The sequence below is a fragment of the Vipera berus genome (genome assembly GCF_964194415.1).
Source record: "Vipera berus genome assembly, chromosome: 3".
NCBI classification, from domain to species: domain Eukaryota; kingdom Metazoa; phylum Chordata; class Lepidosauria; order Squamata; family Viperidae; genus Vipera; species Vipera berus.
The window spans coordinates 4582319-4604435 of NC_138204.1; the positions used below are offsets into that span (position 1 = coordinate 4582319).

Here is a 22117-nt window from a genome sequence, read left to right on the forward strand (position 1 = left end):
TAATAAATAATAAAAATAATAATAATAAAAGTTATTGCTAGTGCCATTGCTATTTTGTTCTGTTCCGTTCTGTTCTATTCTATTGCCATGGTGGCGCAGTGGTTAGAATGCAGCATTACAGGCTTATTCTGCCGACTGCTATCCGTTCAATCCTGACCGGCTCAAAGTTGACTCAACCTTCCATCCTTCCGAGGTCACTAAAATAAGGACCCAGATTGTTGGGGGCCATATGCTGCTTCTGTAAAATGCTTAGAGAGGGCAGTAAAGCACTGTGAAGCGGTATATAAATCTAAAGTGCTATTACTATTTTGTAAACATTGCAAATATTCTCCTTTACTGCTATTGCTAGAACTCGTTTCTTCCTCTCCGGGATAAAAACAGGGAAATTCTTGGGGAGAGTTTCGAAGCTCACATTATCCCACCAGTCTTGATTTGGTTGAGACCCACTTACTTGGAAATCAAAAGTTGTTGAGCTTCCTCTTCCCGGAAAAGGAAGTTGTGCATTTCTTCACAGTAGTTGACGCGGGTGATGGGCTTCCCCCGGGTCCCTCGCTGAAAGTCCATCGAGAGGGAGGGGGCCTTGTACTTCGCCACCAGTTCCACTTTCTTGCTCGTGCGATCCATGCTGGGCACCACCACACGGTTGCCAGTGTGCCAGCGTCCACTCTGCACGAAGCAGCTCCCAGACTCGTTGGCCGGATTCACCCGCCAGGCCGCTTCTTTCTGACCCACCCGGACGTGGAGCTTTTGAACCAAGACAGGCCGGCTGCCAAAATCAAAGACCACCCATTGCTCGTAGATCCCGAAGGTGCGACTCTTCATGCAGACTTTCACCTCAATGGCGGGTGGAGACGCCCGGATGGTTTTGAAGCTCTTTCCAGATGCGTAGGTGAGGAGCGGAGTCTGCCCTGGCACGGCTAGGTGGAAGATGGCTCCTGGGGCTCTCTTTAATAGGGCCACATGAATCAAGGGCTTCTGAAGAGGGGGAAAATATAGGGAAAGAAGAAGAAGGGAAATCAGATCCTGGGTGTCAGAGGTAATCTTGAAATGGAAATGAAAGAACGGTCAGATCAACTTCTGCTCAGCCCTAGGAAGGAAAAGGAGGTGAGAAAGAAACTCAAGACGACCCCACCTTGATTCTCCTTGGTATAAGAGGGGGCGAAGGGAAACCCTGCAGAGTTTGGAGGGAGGGAGGGAGGAGTGGCATAGGGTCTCCTCCCAAGACCCCTTCCAAACTCTTCAAAGGAAGGTGGGTTTTTGTTCCTTCCTCCCTCCCTTCTCTCTCGAGTTCCTTCTTTCCATCTCTCCTCCTTCCTCCCTCTCCCCTCCCTCCTTCCTTTCTTCCTCCCTCCTCTCTCGAGTTCCTTCTTTCCATCTCTCCTCCTTCCTCCCTCTCCCCTCCCTCCTTCCTTTCTCCTTCCCTTCTCTCTAGTTCCTTCTTTCCATCTCTCTTCCTTCCTTGCTTCTTCCCTTTCTCCCTCCCTTCTTCCAAGTTCCTTCTTTCCGTCTCTTTCTTCCTCCTCTCCATCCTTCCTTCTTTCCTTCCTCCCTCCCTTCTCTCTTGAGTTCCTTCTTTTCATCTCTCCTTCCTTTCTCGCTCCGTTCTCTTTTGTTCCTTCTTTCCATCTCTCTTCCTTCCTTCCTTCTTTCCTTCCTCCCTCCCTCTCTCGAGTTCCTTCTTTCCGTCTCTCCTTCTTCCTCCTCTCCGTCCTTCCTTCTTTCCTTCCTCCCTCCCTTCTCTCTCGAGTTCCTTCTTGCCATCTCTCCTTCCTTCCTTGCTTCTTTCCTTTCTCCCTCCCTTTTCTCTCTACTTCCTTCTTACCATCTCTCCTCCTTCCTCCTTCTCCTCTCCCTCCTTCCTTCTTTCCTTCTTCCCTCCCTTCTCTCTCCAGTTCCTTCTTCCCACCTCTCCTTCCTGCCTGGCTTCCTTCCTCTCATTTATTCCTCCCTCCCTCCCTCCCTCCCTCCCTGGATGCTTGCTTGTGACCAACCACTCTGTGCACATCCAGCCAACCGCCGTGCGTTTCAGCAAATCATGGCTGAGGACAGCACTCACCATGCAGCACGTGCCCAGCCATCAAGGCACGTTCTCTTTTGCAGGCAACGCAGCCGGGCAGAGTCCTGGAGCCCCAAAGGAGAAACAGGTTCCCTTCCCCGCAAGTTTGTGGGCATTTTGCCTTGCCAGCTCACCTGGGAATGGACGGCGAAGACCCACTGATATTGCAACTTCTTGTTCTCGGACTGGATCCGCAGTGGCTGCTGGCAGGTCACCCTCACTCCCTCCACGGCCTCCGAAATCTGACGGAGACAAAGGGAGTCAGGAGAACCAAGGAAGGGATCGCGTCTTAATTTTGTCCCAGGTTCAAGAGCATCATAACCAAGGCACCTCAAAATCGCGAGACTGCACTGAGTTCTAATCCACAGCTGCAACTTGGTTGGGCAGGGCTCAAATGCAAAAATTTTTACCAGTGTTTCAAAATCTGAATTTGTAGCTTTCATCCGAAGGCGGCCTGGGGTGTTTTTCCCCCTAATCACCCACCTGTGCAACGTCATTCTATGCTTTACAGGTAAGTCCCTGACTTACGAGCACAGCTGGGACCAGAATTTCCATTGCTAAACAAGGCGGTTGTTAAAGTGTCTCCTGCCCAATTTTATGACCTGGGTTATCCACGGTTGTGAAGCGAATCGCCGTAGTTGTTAAGTGAATCAGATGGTTGTTAAGTGGATCCGGCTCCCCCCCCCCGCCCGGTTGCCTTTGCTTGTCGATAACTCAGCTGGGAAGGTCACAAGTGGTGATCACCTGACCCGTGGACAGTGCAACAGTCACCAATCAATGTCGGTTGTCAAGTGCTCAAATTTCGATCACATGACCACGAGGATGTGGTGACGGTCGTAAGGAAGAGGCTCCCTTTGTTTAGGCACCCGTTTGAAGTGATCGCATTCCTTAATGTTGTTGTAACTTCCAATGGTTGCTAAACAAAGGGATGTTAAGTCAAAAGCTACCTCAATCTAGGATTGCCTTGGTGTGTTCTGTGAAATGGTTCATTATCAAGTGAGAAATAGGTACAGCACGAACTCCACAAACTCTAATCCAGGGGGTCTTCAAACTTGGCTACTTTTAAGACTTGCGAACTTCAACTCCCAGAATTCCTCAGCTCGGCTGAGCTGAGGAATTCTGGGAGTTGAAGTCCGCAAGTCTTAAATGTGGCCAGGTTTGAAGACCCCCTGCTCTAATCCAATCAACTGTTCAATGCGATATGCAAACTCGGCCCAAAATCGGTGACTGATGCAAGCCACAATGAGTTCATGTGGATGGACCTTGCGATACAAAATAAATCTCACAGACTGAGAACATTAAAATTCTAAAACTGATAAAGACAACAAATAAGCAATCATCGCCATCTCACTCCATAATGAAGGATTAATTAATTATATCTCAAAGCCTTGTGGGGAAAAGGTTGATTTTGTGACTTTCCAAGCAAACATCTGAATTGGTGCCAGAAAAAAAAATATTGGAAACTCAAGTTTTCTTCTTTGGACACTCTTGGCTAGGTTGAATTTCAGCTCCTGTCATTCCCAGCCAGTCCTGCATGAGACGTGTTTAGTTAAAAGAGTATCTTCCTGCAATAATTATAAGGGATCATGTGGCAGCTGTGTTTAGCATGCTGTGTGTTGCTTTAGGACAGTTTTTTCTCAGCCATGGCAACTTTAAGAGGGGTGAACTTCAACTCCCAGAATTCCCCAGCCTTCATCCTTTAAGACAGATAGACTTCAAATCCCAGAATTCCCAAGCCATTCTTTAAGATGGGTGGACTTCAACTCCCAGAATTCCTCAGCCCGCATGCTTTCAGAGGGGTGGACTTCAACTCCCAGAATTCCTCAGCCCGCATGCTTTCAGATGGGTGGACTTCAACTCCCAGAATTCCTCAGCCCGCATGCTTTCAGATGGGTGGACTTCAACTCCCAGAATTCCTCAGCCCACATGCTTTAAGATGGGTGGACTTCTATTCCCAGGATTGGGAAATTGAAGTCCACCTATCTTAAAAGTTTCCAAGTGGGGAAAAACTTTCCACTAGGGAATTCTTAAGCAATCAGTTGCCTAAGGGAAAGATCTTTTGCCCTAAAATATTGACTGAACCTCCACAGACAGGAGTAGCATACCTGAATGCTCAGACCCTCAAGCAAAGCAAGCCTGTGAATTTTATCCCATGTTTTTGAGCAGCACAACAGCGAAGGATGTAGAACAGGGGTCTTCAAACTCGCCAACGTTTAAGACTTGTGGACTTCAACTCCCAGAATTCCTCAGCCAGACAACTTTAAGACATGGGCTGGCTGAGGAATTCTGGGAGTTGAAGTCCACAAATCTTAAAAGTTGACGAGTTCAAAGACCCTTGATCTAGAAGGCGGTTCCTTCTCCCTCTCTGACTACGAAATGCAGGATTCCCCCGCCACGAATCCACGCGCGTTATCCAGTTAGAGTCCCCAACTTACAATTAAGACTTCGTTGTGGCTTGTCTGGTACTCGGCGATAAGCCGATCCTGGTAAGCTAAAAGACCATCTTCCTTGGCTGTCTTCTTCTTTTTCTCTGCCGTTTTGGCCCGCTGGATCCACTCTTCCAATTCCTGGACCGAATGCGCCAGGGCACAATCCTGCCCGTATTCGCAAACGTCTGGTCTGCAGCATGGGGTGGATGGGGTGGGGGTGGGGAGACAAAAAAAAATCCAACTCAGAGATAAAAGGCTTGGAGACAGATAAATCCTTATAAGAGCCTTGGTGGAGCAGTGGGCTAATGCCTCCTTAAGTAACACCAGCTGCCTGCAATTAGTGCAGGTTCGCATCCCACCAGGCTCAAGGTTGACTCAGCCTTCCATCCTTCCGAGGTAGGTAAAATGAGGACCCAGATTGTTGGGGGCAATTAAGCTGACTTTGTAATAATGCCGCTTGGGGTGTGTGTGAAAGCCCTAACAAGCAGGCAGATACATAGAATGAAGGCTACTGCTAAGCTTGTAAGCCGCCCTGAGTCTTCGGAGAAGGGCGGGATATAAATGGAATAAAAATAAATAAAATAAATAAATAAATAAATCCATCCCTCTTTTTTGAGGAGAAGCTGATTAAGAATGATGCTTAGATTCACGTTGAAGCCAAAGCATCATTACCAGTGGTTCTCAACTTATGACCGATCGCTTAGTGACTATTTTGAGCTTCGAGGGGTGCTCCAGATGTCTCTGGCATTGCACCCAAGGGTGCCTATTACTGTTGGCGCTGCAGGTAGCCCACGACCAACCACACCCTAACGGAGCCCAAATTTTTGTTGCTAAGCGAGACGGTTGTTGAGTGAGGTTTGCCCCATTTTGCAACCTTTCTCGCCACAGTTGTTAAGTGAATCACTGCAGCAACACGGTCGTTAAGGGAATCTGGGTTTCCCGCTGACCTTGCTTGCCAGATGGCCACAAAAGGGGATCACATGATCCCAGGACACTGCAGCTGTTATAAATATGAGTTTCAGAACAGAACAGATAACCAGAGCTGGAAGGAACCTTGGTGGTCATCTAGTCCAACCCCCTGCTCAGGCAGGAGACCCTATACTATTTCAGACAAATGGCTGTCCAGTCTCTTCTTAAAAACTTCCAGTGTTGGAGCATTCACCGCTTCTGGAGGCAGGTTGTTCCACTGGTTAGTTGTTCTGTCAGGAAGTTTCTCCTTAGTTCTAGGTTGCTTCTCTCCTTGAGTTTTTTGCCAAGCGTCCCAAATTTTGATCATGGGACCATGGGGAGGCTGCAGCCTTAACTGAGAGATGTCACTTTTTCCAGTGCTGTTGTAATTTTGGTCGCTAAATGAACTGTTGCAAGTCGAGAACTACCTGTACTTTGCTTTCTTTTCCTACAGTATTTCTGTTTCTATTTGTGATTCCCCCCCCACCCCCACCAGTTCTTTCTTCTCTATTCTGCTGTCTCCAGATTCTGCCAAGTCAACTGTCCAGACTGTGGGATCCTTGGTATTCTCTGAGCTTGCTTGTTATCTTACAGACATTTCATCACCCAACTAGGGAACATCATCAGTCCTAGAAGGCAGTAGGGTTTGTGGGGAGGAGGAGGAGGAGGAGGAGGAGGAGGAGGAGGAGGAGGAGGAGGAGGAGGAGGAGGAGGAGGATGACGACTGTGGGGTCCTTGGTGCTCTCTGAGCTTGGTTGTTTTCTTGCAGACATTTCATCACCCAACTAGGGAACATCATCAGTGCTAGAAGGCAGTAGGGGAGGAGGAGGAGGAGGAGGAGGAGGAGGAGGAGGAGGAGGAGGAGGACCAGGACGACGTGGGGTCCCTGGTGCTCTCTGAGCTTGGTTGTTTTCTTGCAGACGTTTCATCACTCAACTAAGGAACATCATCAGTGCTAGAAGGCAGTGGGTGTGTGGAGAGGAGGAGGAGGAGGAGGCGGAGGAGGAGGAGGAGGACTGTGGGGTCCCTGGTGCTCTCTGAGCTTGGTTGTTTTCTTGCAGATGTTTCATTACCCAACTAGGGAACATCGTCAATGCTAGTAAGAAATGGGGTTTTCTCCCAGTTTACATTCTAGTGGTTTGCCCTGTCAGGACTGGTGGGATGGAGGTTGTTTGATTGGGCTGTTAAATGCTAGCTTGTTTGGCCGTTGCTTGATTAGGGTATTTTTCACTTCTTGATGGTTGATGTCAATCTTGGTAGTTAATTTATGCTCATTTGAGTGATGATTGCTAGTGGGGAACTATTTTGGTCTTCATCTTCCCTTTTTTGGCCTGTTGACTTGTCTCTTTTGCACAGTGCGTAGATACTGTTTATATCTATGTGCCTGTTGTTGCCAGAGTGCCAGGGCTCTAGAAATTCCCTACTGTTTTTGGACTTGGCTTGGTCTAGGATGGTCAGTTTCCCAGTTAAGTCTCTCCATACCATCAACTTTGAAAATGAGCGCGGCTGGAGCCATTTTCCCTACTCAGTTGACGCAGAGCACAGAGGGAGAGGGGACGGGTTACCAGATGCTTCGCTAAACAGCTTTTTTCCCATGGGAACCAAGGCCATCGGCTGCTCCCGGGACTGCAGGCCGGGCGTTTGATGAAAAGCCCGCCCAGAAGATGTATTGGGGAACGTAGTAGCTTGCAAAGGTTATAGGGGTGGGATATTGGGGAATGTTACGTGTCTGTGCAGACTCAGCTTCACTTTTGATGTGCTGATGCTCTGTATCAATAAACATGTTTTTGAGGAATTTGCCAGCCTCGGAGTTCTGCTTTTTTTGTCTCTTGTCTGCCGGAACCATGACACATACGTCGTGAAACGAAAGAGGGTTTACAGGTCTTCTGACTGCTAGTTGGTGTTGGTGAATGCATCTGGTGTTCTGCCTGTTTGTCCTATGCAGCGGCTTTTGCAGTCTTTACACTGTATGTATGTCTCCCACCAAGCCACTAGCATATGAACTGAGAGCAAACCCCACTGCCTTCTAGCACTGATGATGTTACCTAGCTGGGTCATGAAATGTCTGCAAGAAAACAATCAAGCTCAGAGAGCACCAAGGACCCCACAGTCGTATTATTATTATTATTATTATTATTATTATTATTATTATTATTATTATTATTATTATTATTATTATTATTATTATTCCTCCTACTCTTCCTCCTCCCCCCATATTCCACTCCCTTCTAACACTGATGATGTTACCCTGTAAACCGCCCTGAGTCCTTCGGGAAAGGGCGGTATACAAATCCAATTAAATAAATAAATAAAATAAATAAATACCTGGGTCATGAAATGTCTGCTAGCAAACAAACAAGCTCAGAGAGCACCAAGGACCCCACAGTCGTATTATTATTATTATTATTATTATTGTTGTTGTTGTTAGTTGCGAAGTCGTGTCCGACCCATCGCGACCCTATGGACAATGTTCCTCCAGGCCTTCCTGTCCTCTACCATCTTCTGGAGTCCATTTAAGCTCACACCTACTGCTTCAGTGACTCCATCCAGCCACCTCATTCTCTGTCGTCCCCTTCTTCTATTGCCCTCAATCTTTCCCAGCATTAGGCTCTTCTCCAGTGAGTCCTTCCTTCTCATTAGATGGCCAAAGTATTTGAGTTTTAGCTTCAGGATCTGGCCTTCTAAAGAGCAGTCAGGGTTGATCTCCTCTAGGACTGACCGGTTTGATCGCCTTGCAGTCCAAGGGACTCGCAGGAGTCTTCTCCAGCACCATAGTTCAAAGGCTTCAATTCTTTGGCGCTCAGCCTTTCTTATGGTCCAGCTTTCACTGCCATACATTGCAACTGGGAAGACCATAGCCTTGACTATACGCACTTTTGTTGACAGGGTGATGTCTCTGCTTTTTAGTGTGCTGTCTAGATTTGCCATGGCTTTCCTCCCCAGGAGCAAGCGTCTTTTAATTTCTTGGCTACAGTCCCCATCTGCAGTGATCTTGGAGCCCAGGAAAATAAAATCTGTCACTACCTCCATTTCTTCCCCATCTATTTGCCAGGAATTGAGAGGGCCAGATGCCATGATCTTGGTTTTCTTAATGTTTAGTTTCAACCCACATTTTGCACTCTCCTTCTTCACTCGCAACAAGAGGCTCTTTAGTTCCTCTTCACTTTCTGCCATTAGAGTGGTATCATCTGCATATCTTAGGTTGTTGATGTTTCTTCCGGCAATCTTAATTCCAACTTTTGATTCATCTAGCCCTGCCTTTCTCATGATGTGCTCTGCATATAAGTTAAATAGGCAAGGCGACAGTATGCAGCCTTGCCGGACTCCTTTCCCAATTTTGAACCAATCAGTGGTTCCGTGTCCAGTTCTCACTGTTGCTTCTTGGCCTACATATAGGTTTCTCAAGAGACAAATAAGATGGTCTGGTATGCCCATCTCTTTAAGAACTTGCCAGAGTTTGTTATGATCCACACAATCAAAGGCTTTAGCATAGTCAATGAAGCAGAAGTAGATGTTTTTCTGGAACTCTCTAGCTTTCTCCATGATCCAGCGTATGTTAGCAATTTGATCTCTAGTTCCTCTGCCTCTTCGAAATCCTGCCTGTACTTCTGGTAGTTCTCGATCCACATACTGCTGGAGTCTAGCTTGTAGAATTTTAAGCATAACTTTACTAGCATGAGAAATGAGTGCAATGGTGCGATAGTTTGAACATTCTTTGGCACTGCCTTTCTTTGGAATTGGAATGTAAACTGATCTTTTCCAATCCTGTGGCCACTGTTGAGTTTTCCAAATTTGCTGGCAAATTGAGTGTAGCACTTTTACTGCATCGTCTTTTAAGATTTTATTATTATTATTATTATTATTATTATTATTATTATTATTATTATTATTATTAATAATAATAATAATAATAATAATAATAATAATAAAACTCCTCCCCCCCATATTCTACCCCCTTCTAACACTGATGATGTTAACTGGGTCATGAAATGTCTGCTAGCAAACAAACAAGCTCAGAGAGCATCAAGGACCCCACAATTTTCCTCCTCCTCCTCCGCCTCCTCCTCTTCCAACCACTCCCTACTACCACTGATGTTGTTACCTAGTTGGGTCATGAAACATCTACAAGAAAACCATCAAGCACCAAGGACCCCTCACTTCAATCCTGAGCCACAAATATCCTCCTTTATTGATACTATCTGTCAGAATCCATTTATATCATATTCATAAATGGAATGTTTCAAACATTATTCCATGGATTCTGCCATCTCCCGAAGAGGATAGATGTGTATTGAACCGGCAATAGGCATTTCAAAGGAAAGGAGAAGCCTTTTGAACTGGGGAAACAAAAGGGGGGGCTAGCATCTGGCTTTTGTCACGGAAGACAGCAATAAACATAAAGGGTCCTAACTTCCTTTTTCCCACGAGATGGATGATACGAGAGGAAGGATGGGGGACTGACCAAATGGGGATTAAGGGGGGTTAAACCGGGAACTCTTTATAAGGGTTTACTTGTGGAAATATTAAGTCCTGTCTCACTCCTACAACCAAGCATGTCATAGTAAAGATTCTTTTTGGAATAGATTTGACTCCAAGAATTTTGTCTTCCTAAGACGTGGTTTGGGGTGGGTCCTGACACTATCCAGACTTTTTAAAACTTTCTTCTCAACAACTATTGCGTTGGCGGTGTTGTGTGGCATCTGCCAGTCTGTTTGAATTCTGAAGTCCCAGAGCATTTTTAATTATCAAATTTATTGGCTGCTCATCTTGCAGTCTGAGGCAACTTACAGAAATGAAAATACAAGTAGTCCTTGACTTGCAACCACAATGGAGTTCAACATTTCCATTGCTAAGTGAGACACTTCTTAAGTGAGTTTCACTCCCATTTTACGACCTTTCTTGCCACAGTTGTTAAGTGAATCGCTGCAGTTTGCTAAGTTCGCAACACGCTTGTTAAGTCAATCTAGCCTCCCCGTTAACTTTGCTTCTCAAAAGCTCGCAAAAGGGGATCACGTGACCCTGGGACCCTGCGACCATCATAAATAGGAGTCAAGCCAAGTGTCCGAGTTTTGATCACATGACCAGGGGGAAGCTGCAACAGTCATTAAGGGAGAAAAACGGTTATAATTCACTTTTCCCAGTGCCTCTGTAACTTTGAATGGTCACTAAATGAATCGTTGTAAGCAGAGGATTTATCTGTTAAGAATGGATGCAGACAACAGGTTGACAATTAGACCAGACTTCCCCAAGCTTTTGGGGTTGGTGGCCTGGAGAGGGGAGAAGGGGGGAAACAAGGGATGGTTTTGTGCATGCACAAACACCCGTTGCTCGTATGAGTGGGGTCGTGAATGCTCGTGCGTGGGGCTGCAAACGTCCGTGATGGTCGTGTGAGTGGGGCCACAAACACCCATGATGCTCACGTGAGTGAGGCCACGAATGACCACGAGGTTTGCAGCAACACTTGCACGAGTGAGGCAGCCCCTCACACGGCCCAGTGGCCAATAGGCCAGGGGTCCCCAACCCTGGTACCGGGCTGTGGCACACCAGCAACCGGTTCGCACAAAGAAGCAAAGCCCCATCCGCGGGACGCAGGCAGCACACAAAATCACGCACCCTGCGGTACACAGGAAAACTTTTCTCCGCGGAACCGGTCCCTGGTACCCCAAAGATTGGGGACCTCTGCAATAGGCCACAGTCCAGGAGAGGGTTGCAGCCCACAGGTTGGGGACCCCCTGCGTTAGACAAAGTCAATAGGGACCGGGAGCAAACTCCAAATGCTGATTCCCAAAGCAAAAACTCTCTTAATCTGTCTCGCTTACCGTTGGCAAAGCGCAAAGCTCTTCGGGTCGTACGGAGGGGCCCGATAACTCCACTCGGTCAGCGTGTCGGTGGCGATCAGCTCCGTGTGCTCCACGGACAAGCAGTGGTTCTCGAAGCTCTGCTGGGAATCGCAGGTCACCAGGCACACCCGGCAGTAGAACTGGTATTGCGGCGCAGAATCCGGCGGGCTCACTGTCGCTGGCTCCGCCGCCGGGCGCAGCAGCTTAGCACGGTCCAAGCCTCGCCTTTGCTCGGCCTTCCAGATGGCCAGCTCCACATCGCTGTGGGCAAAGCTGCAGGACTGAGAGGCATTCCGGCAGGATCGGCCAGCCAAGATGGAAGAACAGTACGAGAACAACCTGTGGCTTTCCGGACAGGGGCGAATCTCGGTATATTGCTGTTTTTTCTTACCGGCGGTGATCACGTGGACCAAAATGAAGCCCAAGTGATTCTTGCAATCGTGAGAGGAGCCCCTGGGACAAATCCGTTGGGGGCGGCTATTAAAACAGGGTCCGCAGATCTCCTGGAAGTAACCCCCAAACTCGCTGAGGATATCTTCCGGGTTGCTGAGGTCCGCAGGCGTAGGCTGGGCGGTGGTGTTCTCGATGCCCGACTGGCTCTGTTTCAACAGCCACTTCAAGACGCGCCTCTCGATGTTGTACTTCCTCTCGAACGTCCACACAATCACCTCCTCCTGGCTCCAGGCGAACGTGCAGGTGTTGTGGTGTTTGGTGCAGCCCAAGCCGGCCACGTAATATCGGCAGACGTCGTAGCAAGCCGGGTTGGGGAAAGAGGGCCTCCGGTCCACCTTGCGCCACTGGCAGCCTTTGGCCCCTTTGCACCTGGCCAGCAAAATCTCCTTCATGCAGTTGTGGTCCACCTCCTTCAACAGGTAGGTGCTTTCGTTCTCTTGCTGGCTGCACTTGGAGCAGGCAAGGTGGAGGGAGACTTGGTTCTGCAGGGCGTCCAGCAGCGTGGCAACCATCCCGTTGCGGTGCGGCATTTTGTCAGCCGAGGACGCAAAGGCAGGTGTGCGGAGGGCCGGAGGCCTGTAGACACTCAGCAAGAGTCCTCCAAACTGCAGAATTAAGAACAGTTCAGAGAGTCAGGGGAATGTCTATGGAGATTGGCTATTTGCCTGTTGCATATTGCAGTGTTGAAGATTGTCTATTGCGTGCCCAAATAAGTAGACACAGAGACAGTGTTCCACACACACCCTGCCATCACTCTGCTAACCACCTAATTCCCACCAGCACTGTCTTACATCTAAGGATATTTAGATGTAAGTATGGCTATGTAGTATGGCTGTATTATTACTATTACTATTATTATTACTATTGTTATTATTATCCTTCTCATCTTTCCTATAACCTTCTATTATTGGTATCCTATGATTATACGATATTACTTTGTTGTTTGTATGTACACTGAGAGCTTCTGTATTGGAGACAAATTCCTTGTTTGTCCAATCACACTTGGCCAATAAAGAATTCTACTCTACTCTACTCTCATTCCATTCCATATTTTCTATTCTGTTCTGTTCTGTTCTATTCTATTCTATTCTTAAATTCCATTCCATTCCATATTTTCTATTCTATTCTATTCCATTCCATATATTCTATTCTATTCTATTCTATTCTATTCTATTCTATTCTATTCTATTCTATTCTATAATCCATATTTCCTTCTATTCTATTCTATTCTATTCTATTCTATTCTATTCTATTCTATTCTATTCTATTCTATTTTATTCTATTCTATTCTATTCTATTCTATTCTATTTTATTCTATTCTATTCTATTCTATTCTATTCTCCAATCCATATTTCCTTCTATTCTATTCTATTCTATTCTATTCTATTCTATTCTATTCTATTCTATTCTATTCTATTCTTCTATTTTATTCTACAATCTCTTCTCTTCTCTTCTCTACCATTCCATTATTATTTTATTTCTATTATTTCCATTTCAGCCCATCCCAATCTTAATCATCCAGGTCACGGCCACCCCAAACATTCTTTTCCAAATGGCAACTGGACTTCCCAACCAAAGAAGCTTCTTCATTTCTAACCCTGAAGTTCTAACACAGGTTAGAACCGAAGAAGCTTCTTAGATGAGAAGCAAAACACTTTCAAGAAAAGAAAAAAAAACAAAAAAACAAGAAAGTCCATTTTGCCTTTTGGAAAATGCCCCTTTGGGGAGAAGAGTCAGTGGACGAAATTGCTCACTAAGCCAAATTCAGAGCAGCCCAGCCGTGCTTTTGGAATAATCCCATGGCAAGATGGGCAGCCAATAAACAAACAAACAAATCCAAGCCCCCCCTTCCAATAAATACATAAATCCAAGTCCCCACTTCCAATAAATAAACAAATAAACAAACAAACAAACAAATAAATCCAGGCCCCCGCCTCCAATAAATAAATAAATAAATCCAGGCCCCGCCTCCAATAAATAAATAAATCCAGGCCCCGCCTCCAATAAATAAATAAATAAATAAATAAATAAATCCAGTCCCCGCCTCCAATAAATAAATAAATAAATAAATAAATAAATCCAGTCCCCGCCTCCAATAAATAAATAAATAAATAAATAAATCCAGTCCCCGCCTCCAATAAATAAATAAATAAATAAATCCAGTCCCTGCCTCCAATAAATAAATAAATAAATAAATAAATAAATAAATAAATAAATCCAGTCCCAGCCTCCAATAAATAAATAAATAAATAAATAAATAAATAAATAAATAAATAAATAAATAGATAGATAGATAGATAGATAGATAGATAAATAAATCCAGGCCCCGCCTCCAATAAATAAATAAATAAATAAATAAATAAATAAATAAATAAATAAGTAAGTAAATAAGTAAATAAATAAATAAATAAATCCAGGCCCCACCTCTAATAAATAAATAAATAAATAAATCCAGGCTCCGCCTCTAATAAATAAATAAATAAATAAATAAATAAATAAATCCAGGCACCGCCTCTAATAAATAAATAAATCCAGGCCCCGCCTCCAATAAATAAATCCAGGCTCCGCCTCTAATAAATAAATAAATAAATCCAGGCCCCGCCTCCACAAGCCAGCAATTATCTGCACAGAACAAATGAAGAAAGTAACACAGCAACACCACAAACTCCCATCCTTTTCTATGTGCATCTTGACACCGCACACAGAGAGACTCCTTGACTTACATCCACTTATTCAGTGACCGTTCAAGGTCACAACGGCCCTGAATAAAGGGACTTACAACCGTTTTTCACACTTACGACCATTGCAGCATCCCCCGTGGTCACTTGATCAAAACCTGGCCGCTGGGCAACCAGCATGTTGCAGAGTTAGAACAAGGATCTGCCCTCTGTTTAACCCAGGGGTACATTTGGAATATTGAAAACATGTCATGAATGCTACAGGCATTCCTGGGGGACGTGACTCACCCCTTCACAAAAGAAGGTCTATGCTGGTGGAGCCAGCCTTAAAACAAAAATGGAGCTATACAGAACATGGAAAACCCCAACTCAGATGTTCCTTGCTAAAAAAAAGAGAAGCAGGAGAGACGCCAAAATCTCAAACGAAGGGAGTCCTTGTAGCTCAGGGTTGAACTGTGGGGTCCTTGGTGCGCTCTGAGCTGGGTGGTTTTCTTGGAGATATGTCATTGCCAAAGTTGGTAACATCATCAGTGTCAGAAAGGAATGGGGTTTGTGGAGAGGAGGAGGAGGAGGAAGAGGAGGAGGAGGAGGAGGAAGACTACTACAGGGTCCTTGGTGCTCTCTGAACTTGTTTGGCTTCTTGCAAAGATTTCGTAACCCAACTGGGTAACCTCATCAATGCTAGAAGGGAGAGGGGTTTATGCGGAGGAGGAGGAGGAGGAGGAGGAGGAGACTGTGGGATCCTTGGTGCTCTCTGAACCTGTTTGGCTTCTTGCAGACATTTCGTAACCCAACTGGGTAACCTCATCAGTGCTAGAAGGGAGAGGGGGTTTATGCGGAGGAGGAGGAGGAGGAGGAGGAGGAGGAGGAGGAGGAGGAGGAGGAGGAGGAGGAGGAGGAGACTGTGGGATCCGTGGTGATCTCTGAACCTGGTTGGCTTCTTGCAGAGATTTCGTAACCCAACTGGGTAACCTCATCAATGCTAGAAGGGAGAGGGGTTGAAGAGGAGGAGGAGGAGGAGGAGGAGGAGGAGGAGGAGGAGACTGTGGGATCCGTGGTGATCTCTGAACCTGGTTGGCTTCTTGCAGAGATTTCGTAACCCAACTGGGTAACCTTATCAGTGCTGGTTGGGTCATGAAATGTCTGCAAGGAAACCGAAAGAGAACCAGCGAACCAAACCCGAAGTTACAAGCACACCAAGCCTTGAAAAGGCATTCAATTATCGTTTTATCCTTGGTCCGCGTTTTGTGTTCCGCTTCATGCCTTATTTCCTGCACTCCAAGCATTTTATTTCTTTACTTACTGCCTGGTAAACTAACCAGCCACAATGAAGAAATAATACAGGAACACTCAATAGCCTAAAAGGGTCAACCCAACCCGATACGAACAGTTTCAGGAAGAAGGGCAAACTGAAACAGATTTAGAAAAATATTGGGTCTCCAAAAAGATCAGGACTCAAAAGGTTCACAATTAAACGTACTACATTACTCCAAAGTTTGTCTTCTTAGCTCCTCTGTGAAAAGGAGTGAGGGGAAAAAAAAAAGACTGGATTTATTGAAACACAGGTTTGGAACCGCCCTGAGTCCTACGGGAATAGGGCGGTATATAAATTTAATAAAATAAATAAAAATAAATAAAGTGACCTTGGAGGTCATCTAGTCCAACCCCCTGCTCAGGCAGGAAACCCTATCCCATTTCAGAAAAATGGTTGTCCAGTCTCTTCTTAAAAGCCTCCAGTGAGAAGGAAGGAAGGAAGGAAGGAAGGAAGGAAGGAAGGAAGGAAGGAAGGAAGGAAGGAAGGAAGGAAGGAAGGAAGGAAGGAAGGAAGGAAGGAAGGAAGGAAGAATAACAGAGTTGGAAGGGACCTTGGAAGTCTTCTAGTCCAACCCCCTGCTCAGGCAGGAGACCCTATACCATTTCAGGCAAATGGCTGTCCAGTCTCTTCTTAAAAACTTCCAGTGTTGGAGCATTCACAGCTTCTGGAGGCAGGTGGTTCCACTGGTTAATCATTCTCACTGTCAGGAAGTTTCTCCTTAGTTCCAGGTTTGCTTCTCCCCTGGATTTGATTGGCTTCTTGTCCTGCCTTTCAAGTGCTTTGGAGAATAGATCAACCCCCTTCTTCTTCTTTGTGGCTTCACTAAGGAGTCACTTCAGAGGATTTCGTCCGGGCAACGTGACAACATGCAGCTTTTTGAGAAACAAAGAGTGTTCTGCTATGTTGGCTCAAGAATTAGGCGTAGTGAAGATGAAAGATTTAAAACCCGGAAGTGGTAAATTCTGAGTCCCCCTGCGGGCATGAAAGCCGGCTGGGCAATTTTGGGAAACTTTCCCCCTCTCGTACCACCACACACCACGGGACTGTGACCACGGAGGAAAAAGAGGAAGGAATATTACAGATGCTTACAGCCTGGAGTTGGACAAAGTAAAGTTTAAAACATGCATTTAATACAGTCAGTCCTCGACTTACAACCGTTCGTTTAGTGACTGTTCGAAGTTACAACGGCAATGAAAAAAGGGACTTATGTTTTTCACGCGTGTCCTGCGGTCATGGGATCCCTTTCTGCGACCTTCTGACAAGCAACAACAACAACAATAATAATAGAGTTGGAAGGGACCTTGGAGGTCATCTAGTCCAACCCCCTACTCAGGCAGGAGACCCTATACCGTTTCAGACAAATGGTTGTCCGTTCTCTTCTTAAAAACTTCCAGTGTTGGAGCATTCACATCTTCTGTATAAACAGGGGCATATAGAATCAAGATCACGCAAAGCATTAGTACGCTTTATAAAGCCCTAGTAAGACCACACCTGAAACACTGCAGCCAATTTTGGTCACCATATCCCAAAAAAGATGTTGAGAGTTTGGGAAAAATTCAGAGAAGAGCAACTAAGGCCTGGAGGCTAAAACATACGAAGAACGGCTGCAGGACTTGGGTTTAGCTAGTAGTCTAAAGAAAAGAAGAAATAGGGGAGACACGATAGCAGCGTTCCAGTCTCTGAGGGGCTGCCACAAAGAAGAGGAGGGGGTCAGGTTGTTCACCAAAGCACCAGAGGGAAGGATGAGAAACAATGGTTGGAAACCGATCAAGAAGTGAAGCAACCTGGAATTAAGGAGAAACTTCCTGACAGTGAGGACAATCAACCAGTGGAACAGCTTGCCTCCAGAAATCATGGGTGCTCCATCACTGGAGGTTTTTAAGAAGAGACTGGACATTCACCTGTCTGAGATGGTGTAGGTTCTCCTGCTTGACCATGGGGCTTGAACTAGAAGACCTCCAAGGTCCCTTCCAGCTCCTATTCTACTCTACTCTACTCTACAATGTATTCTACTCTATTCTATTCTACAATCTATGCTATTCTGCAATCGATTCTACTCTATTCTATTCTATTCTATTCTATTCTATTCTATTCTATTCTATTCTATTCTATTCTACAATCTATTCTGCAATCTATTCTACTCTATTCTATTCTATTCTATTCTATTCTATTCTATTCTATTCTATTCTATTCTATTCTACTCTACTCTACTCTACTCTACTCTACTCTACTCTATTCTATTCTATTCTATTCTATTCTATTCTATTCTCCAATCTATTCTGCAATCTATTCTACTCTACAATCCATTCTATTTTGCAATCTACTCCACTTTATATACTCTTCTGTATTCTATTCAAGAAACAGTGTTATGGAGTCATCTTGTGGAACCAGCAATCATGCCACCGGCTTGTTACTCATCCTATCTTCTAAATTAAGCTCGTTTTGATCTTTGTTCCCTACACTAAGCCATGGAAGGGGACTTTGCGCAATAGTTTAAGCTCAAAGGAAGGCTGGCAGTGTGCAAACACCATGGACTGAACCTTGAAAGGATAAAAATAACTGGACTTTGCAAACACAGTCAAGCCAATTGCTGGAGATTTGTAAGAATTCCTGACTCTTTGTTGATTCAACAGAAGCCATCCCAAAATTCGTTACCTCACACCTACTGGAAACCCCCCACTGCACTAAGGTGAATTGTAAATAGAAATCAACCATTACGCAACAGCACAAAAGACCAGCAGAAACTTGCAGGGATCCAGCGAGAGAGAGAGAGAGAGAGAGAGAGAGAGACAGACAGACAGACAGACAGACAGACAATATGGATGAATGGATGAATAGATGATGGTTGGATGGAAGATATAGATAGATAGATAGATAGATAGATAGATAGATAGATAGATAGATAGATAGATAGATAGATACATAGATAATGGATGAATGGATGGTTGGTTGGATGGATGAAGGAGAGAGACAGACAGATGAATGGATGAATAGATGGTTGGATCGATGAAGGAGATAGATAGATGATAGATAGATAGATAGATAGATAGATAGATAGATAGATAGATAGATAGATAGATAGATAGATAGATAGATAGATAGATAGATAGATAGATAAAGATGACACAGATCAGATGTATGGTCGGACAGACGGATAGTTTTAACCTTTCAGCCATGCCCAATTCTTGGCAACTTCATAGGCAAATGCTTTCCCTCCCACACTTTCTTTCAGTGGTTGGATATTCATCTATCATCGTCATTGGCATCCTTCAGTCTCTCTATGGATCAGCTTAAATGGTATCAAGCCTGTGTGTGCGTGTGTATGTGTACATACACACACACATCCTGTTTATCCATGTACACACACATCTTAGCACAATCTTCACTTACACAAATGCCCTCGTTTCCCTTTCCCTTATCCCAGGACTGCACGTGGGTTTTCGTGAAAGGAGGCATTCCCGAGGGTTTCACTGACCAAGCTACTTGCTTTCATCACCCCATGTTTTCTAGAAACTGGTTGCAAAATGTCTGCCAAGCTAAAATAACAATTCCTTACAGATGCTAAAGATTTAGGGGAAGGGGACCTTTTGACCTTTCCTACAAAGCCCCACCCAAACAAACAGGGGATTTCAGAAAAAAGCAGTATGTTTTAGATCAGGGGTCTTCAAACTCGGCCCTTTTATGACTCATGGACTTCAACTCCCAGAATTCCTCAGCCAGACACATTGGCTGAGGAATTCTGGGAGTTGAAGTCCATGAGTCATAAAAGGTCTGAGTTTGAAGACCCCTGTTTTAGATAGAACGAAAACCAGTGCGCTAGTCAAACAACCAAGAAAGAAAGCGGAGTTAATAACCCCTTTTCCAACTGCTGTACATGAAGTCCTAGGGACACAGAACATAGAACCCAGGGCTGAAAGGGACCCTGGAGGTCTTCTAGTCCAACCCCCTTTCAAGCAAGAGACCCTATACCCGTGGTGGCGAACCAATGGCACACGTGCCACGGGTGCCACGCAGAGCCCTCTCTGTGGGCACGCGCACCATCCCACCAGTCCTAGGCCTTCAGCTGGGTTTTCTAAAACCTTTTCGATTTAGGCCGTGTGCAAAAAAAAAGGTTCAATCAATCAATCAATCAATTTCAACTTCTCGCGGGGGGGGGGAAGATCTCATAAAGTTGGAATTGATTGATTGAACTTTTTAGTCCCACCCAGTCTGCCGTTACCACTGCAGCCACGCCCACCCAATGGGCCACGCCCACCCGGCACCCGACGATACACAAGTGGGTTTTGGGTTGCAGTTTGGGCACTCGGTCTGTAAAAGGTTCGCCATCACTGCCCTACACCCTTTCAGACAAATGGCTGTCCACTCTCTTCTTACAAACTTCCAGTGTTGGAGACCCACAACTTCTGGAGGCAAGGCGTTCCAATGATTAATTGTTCTCACTGTCAGGAAGTTTCTCCTTAGTTCCAGGTTGTTTCTCTCCTTGATTAGTTTCCATCCATTGTTTCTTGTCCTGCCTTCGGGGGCTTTGGAAAATAAGTTGATCCCCTCCTCTTTGTGGCGGCCCCTCAAACACTGGAAGGCTGCTATCATGTCCCCCTTAATCCTTCTCTCCTCTAGACTAGCCAAACCCAAGTCCCGCAGCCGTTCTCCATACCGTAGCCTCCAGTCTCCTAATCGTCTTTGTTGCTCTTCTCTGCACTCTTTCTAGAGTCTCGACATTTATTTATTTATTTATTTGTATCGTGGTCGCCATAACTGGAGTCAGTACAGATCTTTTGGGGAGTAAATCTAACCACGTGGTCGTTAAGAGTCAACAGAGACTTTGTGGTACAAACAGTTCCCTGTATTTGAAACCATTTGGTTAATTCCATTGGCCTTGCAGAAAAAAGCCCTATAAGACCTCCAAGGCAGCTTAGAGACGACTGAGGGGTGTAGGGGAAATTGATTAGGTCAAGTGGATGTATAGAGATAATAAGGCCGAAGTCTGTTGTTAGAATCGGCAGAGATTTGCATTCACAAACTGCAACCCTCCCCTTGATTTAAGAGAAATGCTTCCTCTCTTGTTTTGTTGCCTCGGTGTCCCTTGGGGTCTAGTACTTAAGGCACCAAAGTAGAAAAACAGACGGTGAGTTCTAATCCTGCCTCAGGCATGAAAGCCGGCTGGGTGACTTTGGGCCAATCACCAGGAGACGGTGAGTTCTAGTCCTGCCTTAGGCATGAAAGCCGGCTGGGTGACTTTGGGCCAATCACCAGGAGACGGTGAGTTCTAGTCCTGCCTTAGGCATGAAAGCCGGCTGGGTGACTTTGGGCCAATCACCAGGAGACGGTGAGTTCTAGTCCTGCCTTAGGCATGAAAGCAGGCTGCGTGACTCTGGGCCAGTCACCAGGAGACGGTGAGTTCTAGTCCTGCCTTACGCATGAAAGCTGGCTGGGTGATTCTGGGCCAGTCACCAGGAGACGGTGAGTTCTAGTCCTGCCTTAGGCATGAAAGCCGGCTGGGTGACTCTGGACCAGTCACTAGGAGACGGTGAGTTCTAGTCCTGCCTCAGGCATAATAGCCGGCTGGGTGACTCTGGACCAGTCACTAGGAGACGGTGAGTTCTAGTCCTGCCTTAGGCATGAAAGCCGGCTGGGTGACTCTGGACCAGTCACTAGGAGACGGTGAGTTCTAGTCCTGCCTCAGGCATAAAAGCCAGCTGGGTGACTTTGAGCCAATCACCAGGAGACGGTGAATTCTAGTCCTGCCTTCGGCAAGAAAGCCAGCTGGGTGACTCTGGGCCAGTCACTAAGAGACGGTGAGTTCTAGTCCTGCCTTAGGCATGAAAGCCAGCTGGGTGGCTCTGGGCCAGTCACTAAGAGACGGTGAGTTCTAGTCCTGCCTTAGGCATGAAAGCCAGCTGGGTGGCTTTGGGCCAGTCACTAGGAGACGGCGAGTTCTAGTCCTGCCTTAGGCATGAAAGCCGGCTAGGTGACTTTGGGCCAATCACTAGGAGACAGCGAGTTCTAGTCCTCTCTTAGGCATGAAAGCCGGGTGGGTGACTTTGACCGAGTCCTTCTCTCATCCCAACCCACCTCAGAGGGTTGTCGTTGGGGGAAAATAGGAGAGGGAAGGTGGTGTTGGATGTTTGCCACCTTGAATTATTTGTAAAAAAAAAATGTAAAAGCAGGACATAAACAAATAAACCAGGTGCGAAAAGTAAATTGAGCTCACTTGCTTATAATTTGGTCACAGGTTACCCAAAAGACGTTGAGAGTCTGGAAAAAGTGCAAAGAAGAACAACTAGGATGATGAAAGGCCTGGAAACCAAAACATATGAAGAACGGTTGCAGGATTTGGGTTTGGCTAGTCTAGAGAAAAGGTGGACTGGGGGGGGGAACATGACAGCAGTATTCCGGTA

At 45.8% G+C, this 22117-nt stretch overlaps 1 protein-coding gene across 1 annotated transcript in view; it reads right to left on the minus strand.

Moving 5' to 3' along the window:
- The window catches only part of HELZ2 (helicase with zinc finger 2), a 57643-nt gene extending 43035 nt beyond the window's left edge, over window positions 1–14608 (minus strand). Inside the window, exons 1-4 of the mRNA XM_081323879.1 lie at window positions 11253–14608; window positions 4492–4675; window positions 2191–2298; window positions 452–975 (exon numbers count right to left, since the gene is read on the minus strand). Coding sequence (XP_081180005.1) covers window positions 452–975; window positions 2191–2298; window positions 4492–4675; window positions 11253–12256 — 1820 coding nt within the window. The 5' untranslated portion in view covers window positions 12257–14608. The remainder of the gene's footprint in view (window positions 1–451; window positions 976–2190; window positions 2299–4491; window positions 4676–11252) is intronic.
- Between the last annotated feature and the right edge of the window lie 7509 nt (window positions 14609–22117).